This window comes from Copidosoma floridanum, unplaced genomic scaffold (genome assembly GCF_036245765.1).
Source record: "Copidosoma floridanum isolate Cflo_tuat_1 unplaced genomic scaffold, Cflo_Japanese_pri ptg000006l, whole genome shotgun sequence".
NCBI lineage: Eukaryota > Metazoa > Arthropoda > Insecta > Hymenoptera > Encyrtidae > Copidosoma > Copidosoma floridanum.
The window spans coordinates 22,187,286-22,195,925 of NW_028321883.1; the positions used below are offsets into that span (position 1 = coordinate 22,187,286).

An 8,640-nucleotide genomic window follows, 5' to 3' on the forward strand; every position below is an offset into this window, starting at 1 on the left:
GAAAGTCAAAATAATATAAAAAGCCAAAGTATAATTTTCTTAAATGTCTTTGGACCCAAAGGCACAGCTATACAGCAAATGATTTTGTTACTTTTAAAATAACCAAACTCTATTACCATTATAAGCTAAAGATTTGAAATTCCCACAATTAGAATACGCCATGTTCAGCCTCGTGTAAGATATTCTCTTCTTTTAATGATTCATCGAATCATCCAGTTTCGGCGATCGTAAATGCGTAGAGTGACACATCAGCTCTGCCAATAAGGAGTTATAGCTTTCTCTTGTGTCATTGTATTTAAAAGTGAAAAGAAGTAAGGTACCTTAACTATAATACGAGGTTACTTTATACTAGTTGAACTAATGTTATTATACAATTGTTGCAGCATTCATACCGCCAAATTAATTATTTTACTTGTATAGTGTAAGCAGAGCGAAACACACAATAGAGTTTCAGATTATAAGGCACTCGTAATATTTGTCGCGAAACCGAAATACACAACAAAGTAGTAAAATGAGATAAGGGTTCGCTTTGTAGTTTTTGGTGCCTCAAGTGAGCCCAGTCATGTTGTAGCTGTTCGCACGGATAACGACATAACAAAAGAGGATTTGAAAATTTTCGTTTTACTGCTGTGCAAGAAAATAGACGTCAAATATAAACTTTTTGCCACTGTAATCGTAAGTTGAAGAGATGAAAACTTTTACTATTAAAATGAAATTTTGAGGTCTACTCTAAATTTAAGGACTACGGTAGTTTTTTTCTTATATAAAACGTTTAGCATTGATGGTGTTAAAAATAAATTGCTGTCGAGAACATTTCATATGGTTTAAAAGTTGGCAGTCTCATATTTGTCTAAATTGGAATTTGAAAACTCAATCATGTTGTTATATGCATAAAATAATTACGGTTTTCGTGAAAAATACTATTTATTATTAGTGATACAATTAGTAATATTAACCATATAATTTTCATTCTCTTTATTATTATTCTTATTATTTTTATTGTTAATCAGAAATTGTTTTTTGTTCTGTACCTCTGGTGGTACAACTAAGAGCGAGCATAGAATATATCTTCACATGTGTAAAAGACCCGGTAAAAATTGGTGTTATAAACGCAGTATAATTTTTTTTATAAATTATATATTTTTCGCACTTTTATTCAGATATAACCAAGATAAAAGCAACATTTTAAGGTTTTATTGCTAAACCGACCAACTTACTTTACATTACATATTATTTATTCAAATAGTATTTGTTACTAGTTTTCAAAACCCTTACGTCCATCTATTGTAAATATAAACGATTTTGTTCTTCCACTGTAAAGCAAATAATTTTACGTAAAAGCGCATTTGAATTTTCAGGAACTTTCTTGGCTTCCCACTAAAATATTCAGGTATAAACTGCACTAGCAAGAAATATGAAAAAAGTACAGTATAAATATTACCGCTTTCACTAAAGTCATAGTCAACACTCACTAGAAAATTTAACGGATTATAATACTTATAATGAGAGCCAATAAGATTAAAGATATGCAACATCTGATGTGAAAATATTGAAACAATACATTCTCTTGTGAAACTAAACTTGACGAATACATTCGAGCAGACATCGTTATAAATGTGATTACTGCCAAACGTTATGTTATCTATTTGCAAAAGTAAGTTATCAATTTATACTTGAGTCCATACTGTTGAAAAGCCATAGAAATGTAAATTCTGTCAAAAATTTTCTACTTTTACACAGTATTTAAAACAGTACACTCGCTTGCATACACACAAGAAGCCATTTGAATGTAAAATCTGTAGCAAATCTTTTTTTTAAATTATTTAATTTAAAAATACATACCATGAAACGTGATTCAAACTATGCGTGGTTCAAGTGCGACTATTGCGGTAAATCATATGCAAAGAAACAGTATGTAAGGAAACACATTCTCGTCCATTTCGGCAAAGGGCTACGTGAATGTCAAATCTGCGGCAAATCTTTTCCTCACAGCCATAGCCTGAAAATACATACTCGTACCCACACAGGGGAAAAGCCATTTGAATGTAAAATCTGCGACAAATCTTTTTCGCAACGCAATAACTTAAAAATGCATATTCGTATCCATACGGGCGAAAAGCCATTTAAATGTAAAATTTGTGGGAAATCATTTGTTGAAGGCAGTGCACTAAAAAGGCATACTCGTATCCATACAGGCGAAAAGCCCTATGCATGTTACATTTGCGGCAAGTCTTTTAGTCAAATATCTTACATAAAAACGCATGAACGAGTTCATACACGTGAAAAACCATATAAATGTGAAATCTGCAACAAATCTTTTGCTCAAAGCTGTTATTTAAAATTGCATACTCGTATCCATACAGGCGAAAAGCCTTACAAATGTACATTTTGTGACAAATCTTTCCCTCGAAGTTCTCAACTAAAAGTACATACTTTCATTCACAAAAGAATCAGTAACTGCTTTAAATGCGACGATTGCGGCAAGTCTTTTACTGATAAAAACAAGATTATAAGGCACCTACATACCCACATAGAAAAACCATGTGATTGCAAAATCTGTGGCAAATCTTTTCTTGGCAAATGTAGTTCCAAATGGCATGGTTTAGTTCACAACAGCGATCGACTCTATAGATGCCACGAGTGTGGTAAATCTTTTACTAAAAAATACAATCTTATACATCATACTCGCACTCATACTATCGGAGGTATCAGAAAATTGTTATGAGGATTTATCGTAAACTTTTCAAAAAATTTTATGATTTTCAAAATTTATCATTCCAGGGCCAAGAAAATAAAAAATTTACAACAGTGTCTGTTAACGCAAACATATGTGGCTGTGAAACTGCTTTTCAATACGATAAATTACTAATTAACTGGACATAAAATGTGTAAATTAGGAATGACGAAGATGATATTTGAACCAAAAATTATGATCAATCTAATTTTAATTACTTTTAATTAATTGTAAAACTATTTCCGTTATAGACTTTGTTTAAATATCTTTTTTAATACAAATGGACAATTATAAAAAAACGTGTAAGAATATTTGTCAATTAAAAATGCATTCCGCACTAATTTTTAATTAGTTGTTCAATTTTTATTCACCTTTTTATTAAAATATCTGTTTTTTATTTTTAAAGGTGCGTCATATTTATTATTATAATAGTAGTAATTTTTTTTATTGTTATTACTATAGAATTATGATAATGATAGTTATTATTATTAATTTTATCATCATTATCATCATCATCATCATCATCATCGTTATTACTTTCTTTTTTTGTATTATTACTGTTGATATTATTATTACTATTATTATTATTATTATTATTATTATTATTATTACGATTGTTGTTATTATTAGATCGATACCATAGGTAGTTTCAGTAAAAGAAAAGAGTTTGTTTCAATTTTTGATGAGCCATTGCTACAAAATTGTTTATTTCTACTTACATTGGATTTTCTACCTTTAATGCGATGTTCTCCAAAAACACAAACTTCAAGTGTCATAAAAAATGTTGGTACCTAAAACCACAGAAGTTTTGCAGCAGACTCATTGTATCACCCAGAAAAAATCGCGCGTAATCAGTACACATTACGAAGTGAATGAATTCTATAAATCAAAAAAAATTTTATTTATCTCATTCGGTTGAATTTTTTCTTTCAAGTAACAAACTTTACGTTGATTGAAAGACTTAGAGCGCAAGTTTTGCGATCCATCGTAAGGCATTTCATTAGACATCGATGCAGGTCCAGATCATGAAATTATCAAGAATTGAACAAAGTGGTTTAGAAATTTTTGTTTTTATTAACTTTTATCAATTTTACAAGTATGACTGATGATAATCACAAACGTTTGGTTCTCGCAATTTTGCGCTAAATGCATACAGTAGTTCAAAAGTTGACAAGTATTTAAACTATCCAATTATTTAACAGGTTATAATAAATCATTACTCTAGGATTCAAGTCAAAATCCCTCAGTCTCTATTGTTCAGAATGAGTTGATAAAATAAATATCTGTGCATCAAATTTTTCATTACTATTGATGAGAGTTAATAGTATTATAATATTGTTTTTATCCACTGAACGTACAAATAAGAATTAAATTACTTTAGCATGTCATAGTAATGTTTTTTAATAGATTTATGTATATTGGGTATGTCAATAAACTTATGGCTAAATTAAAGCTGCATGTTTTTATCTACACTTTATACTCAAGTTTTACACAATGGAGATAGTGGACTTTTAAACCAGTGATTGGCCAGTGAAAATACACGGGGATAAGAAATACAAAGCAAAAATTAATTGTACTTACAGTATCAAAATATTTAGTCATCTTTTGTTTTACTTCCGCATCAAATACAGATTTCAAACTTTGTTCTGAATTTATTTTTTCTTTGCCAGAAACTATATTTATTTTTGCATAAATCAACTTTTTGAAGCAGTAATTTAACTTTATCTTTACATTACTTACATAAAATACAAGATATAAAAAAGATCACTTTTTTGAATAAGCTTACGTTCATAAAAACATAAAAATATGTTTCACTCTATAGATAATGTACATATATAATTATCACATCAAATCTTCATCCTTCAATAATTTTATTGTACAATAAACTTTGATTAATTATTGCATTATTAAATTTCAACTTGAAGCTGTTGTACTTCACATATATAAAAAGGTAAGCATGAAGACTTGAGAGTGTCATTCAGACTTTATAAATGAGTCTCTTACTCAAACAACTGCCTTACACATTGGTTGCATATTTTTAGAAAAACCTATACTTACTTACAGTTCGTACATGCCCTAAACATTAAACGCTCTCATCTTCTGGTATATTTGCAGCTGCTTCCTTTGGACTCGATGCTTCTAAGACTACAGGTTCTGATTTTTCGTTGAAATCAATCAAACAAGGATCCAAAATTTTCCATACATGACTGGTCAGACTGTCACTCAAATATTTACCAAGTACACATTTCCGCAGCTTATTTTGGAATTTTTCTTGTGATACTACTGAAATATTTTGTGGCTTGCTGTTGGCCTTATCTGTACTAGTCAAATAATCAATGACATTGTTCAAGCATTCGCTGCTAAGCTTATCAGTCAAAATGTAATTGATTGGAAAATCTTTTGTACTGAAGGATGTTTTCAAAAATGTCAATAACTCCCTTAAAGAATTACCTCTAAGAATAAATTGGTTTTGAAAGGAAGTTGATTTTTCTAGTCCTTTAATTTTTGTTTTAGACATTAGGTCTTTCACTTTATTCAATATGTCATTTTGGTTTTCTAAAGCCAAACCATAGGGCTCTTCCCTTTCATTGCATCCCACTTTTGACTTAACACAAAAAAGATTGATCCACTTGCCAATAACTTCAAAAAAGTTGGCAGCTTCTTTCCAATCATTATACGGGATGTATCCTGTTTGACCATAAGATAAGATTTTTTCTGCGACTGATGTTGAAAACAGCTGCTTTGCAAGTACAACCACTGATTTTTCAGACTCGGAGTCATTCAAGGCGTCATCTATTGTTTTACTTAATTTAGCACTCTCCAATTTTTTACTAACCGTTACTATCTCTTCTATACACTGCCTACTTACGTTTTTCTCTTCTATAACAAAGCCATGATCCAAGAACTGTCGTCTTATAAGAGTTAGTAACTTGAACTCATCTGGGAATACAAAAATTTTATGGTTTCTGTTACTTGGATGCAAGAAATAACAATTATCTCCTGTGTCAACACCGATTTTCATCTGATCCCACAAGAGTTTTGATTTGAGATTACAAGTGAGGGCAACAACAATAAATCCTGCACTGTACAGTTGTGATGCTATCTCTGATATTATGTCGAAGGAAAGAGACCTATTGCGACTAAAGTAAACTGGCTGCATCCATTTGTAAAAAAGTCCTGATGCTATACAGAAAAGGCATTTTTCGTTAGTGATACATAATTCGTCAAAGTAGAGGATCACGATTTTTTGGAAGATCGATAAAGACTTGGACCTGAACTTCATTATGACAAGTACGTCTGTTAACAAGCCCTGAGTGACATTTATTTGAGCAGTCCATTTTCGAATCGTAGATAATCCAGGTAATGGATAGTTGTTTTCTCTCAAGAAGGAGTACGCTTTCAAGCTTACATTCTGCAACGTCAGGGCTGAAATAATATCTTCAATAGTCCACTTTACTTTGGCTTTGTGTGGATTTAGTATCTTCTCTATTTGTGTGGTTGAAAATACATTTTTTAATACTTCTTGAAGCCTTTTTTTTACAAGCACTTTCGATTCCTTCTGCATACGCTTTAAACCTTTCTGAAGAAGTACGTTTTCGTTTGTCTTTGCTTTCAGTTGCTTTCTTAATTCTGCAATGACAGCTTTGTCACTGAAACATAAGAGTACAGTTTACTTGATGCAAGTTTTAAATTTGTGAGAGACAATTTATTCAATGATTTGAAATAATGTCAACTAATTGAAATAAGATTTTAAAAAATTACCTGTCGAGTTCAGCTTGCGCTTTTTTTTGTAATATTTCCGGGTTGACAGGTCTTATTAGTATAGGCTTTGGTTTAGTGTCAACATTGATTTTTTTTACAGCCTTAGGAGTACTTCGCTTCAGTGATTGCCCAATTGAGATGGACGTTGTATTTTGTTGTGGCCGAATACCTACACTCACAACATTTATGCTAGGTCGCACATGTTGTTCCACAATTTTGGGATCTCCATTAAGACTTTTGTTGACGGCATATGAATGATCCAACTGATGAATTGGTGCTTTGACTTGTTCTACACGGACGTCAAAATTAGGTTGATTCACGAGGTTTATTGCATTAACTGAAGGTAATCTAAAATATAATGTACTCTTTAGACTAAATCTTTTAATGACATACGTGTGACTGAGTTGAGGAATTTCATGGTAAAATGTTGACAGCTTGAAACAGTAAAACTCACCTGATATAATGTGGCTGCTTTTTGTTGTCTGTAACTTTTAACAAAAATAGTTTTTGACTATCGTTATGTATGAATTGATGTGTATTTGACGGCCTTATGGCAATATTACTGAGAGGGCTGGAAAAGCTGAATCTAAAATATCAAATAGCACAATCATTATTGTAAGTAAAAATTAAATTTAACAGCAAACGAAAAATAATATAAGAATTACTGTTTTGGATTTCTAGGAATCAAAACTTTGTTTGAAGTTATCGTTCTATCAGTAAGCATTGCATCTGATGGTTCACCTCCTCACAGAAAAGAAATCAAAATTCATATACAATAAAAAACCTGTAAGAAATTAAAAGATACATTATATAATAATATAATATAATACAATAATAATGGGTACGAAATAAAAACAATAACCTAAAATGGTACGAACAAAATGTATTATCCTACGCACGTGCCAAACATTAACAACTACCGCACATTCAGGAAAGAGAGAAATCCATTACTTAGTTGTATTTTCGGCACAAGTATTATTTTTCATCACTTTACTTATTGTGGCAATAAAGTCTAGCCAAAAAAAAAACTTCTTGAAGGTGCATATGTATGTATGTGTATGTATATTAATCTTATTCTTGACTTGACTTGACGCGCATCGCGCATCGGCGCATAGCATATATACGCGTATTCTTAGCGGGTTTACCCCGTTTACCCGTTTACAGAGTTGAGTTGAGAGTGCACTGCAGTGTGTTCCAGTAGCGCTCTCCGACAACTTAGGTACCGACAACTTAAACATGACGCAAGATATCGTAAGACATAATTAAGTTGTCGGTAAGTTGTCGGAGAGCGATACTGGAATACACCCCTGTTCGAAGATTGTGAACAATAGGTATGTACAATGTGAAGTGAACTAGTCCGCAGTGTCCGCAGTCCGCACTCCGCGCCTCGCGTTGCGCGATGTCAACAACACCACTGTCACCGACACAGTTGGTACAGGTCGACGCTAGCGCTGCCCGACCATGTGGCGTTACAACGACCTACATAACTTACCTGTTGGCAGTATTTGCGGAATACAGCCTCTGATTTTATCATTCTGGTAAAGAGAGCACGGTGTAAGATATACGTGAAGTGTCATGTGTAGTAATTATAGTAATTACTTATAAGTAGTGCCATATGGTCGATTTTATTAAACCATATATAAGGTCAGTAGAATGATTATACTTTTGTAGGTCGATTTTTAAGTTAAAGATAAATGGTAAACTTGCCAAAAATAGCACAAACACTGTCAACTTTTTTTTTCTATCTATCAGATCAGTTGCGGCAGGTTTATAATCAATTACATGGCTCTTCTGTAAGTAGAGATTTTTAATTATTTGGATCAGCGCCATCTAGCGTTGCGGATTTCTAAACTAAAAAGTGGCCCTAAAATTCTGACTGAGAGCTTTAGCATCTAGAGCCATTTAAACAATTATAAACCAGCCGCAACTAATATAATAGAAATAAAATAAAAATTTAACGTAACTTGTGCTACTTGCGGCAAGTTAGCAATCTATCTTTTGTCCAAAAATCGACTTCATACACATTTAAACTTTCGAAGGTAGGTAGTCAGGTAAAAAATAAATTGTCAACTAACCGCAAAGAGCACAAATATTGCTAACTTTTTTTATTATTCATTTTAGATTAGTTGCGGCAGGTTTATAAT

The 8,640-nt window shown here is 31.9% G+C and overlaps 1 protein-coding gene across 1 annotated transcript; it reads left to right on the forward strand.

Annotated features, from left to right (window-relative positions):
- The first annotated feature begins 295 nt into the window (after nucleotides 1-295).
- On the forward strand, nucleotides 296-2,914 carry LOC149375593 (uncharacterized). The gene is made up of 5 exons (XM_089598415.1): nucleotides 296-316; nucleotides 384-675; nucleotides 1,359-1,654; nucleotides 1,741-2,705; nucleotides 2,782-2,914. The coding sequence occupies exons 4-5, from the start codon at nucleotides 1,844-1,846 to the stop codon at nucleotides 2,793-2,795; spliced, it is 876 nt and encodes a 291-aa protein (XP_089454541.1). The 5' UTR covers nucleotides 296-316; nucleotides 384-675; nucleotides 1,359-1,654; nucleotides 1,741-1,843; the 3' UTR covers nucleotides 2,796-2,914.
- The last annotated feature ends 5,726 nt before the right edge of the window (nucleotides 2,915-8,640 follow it).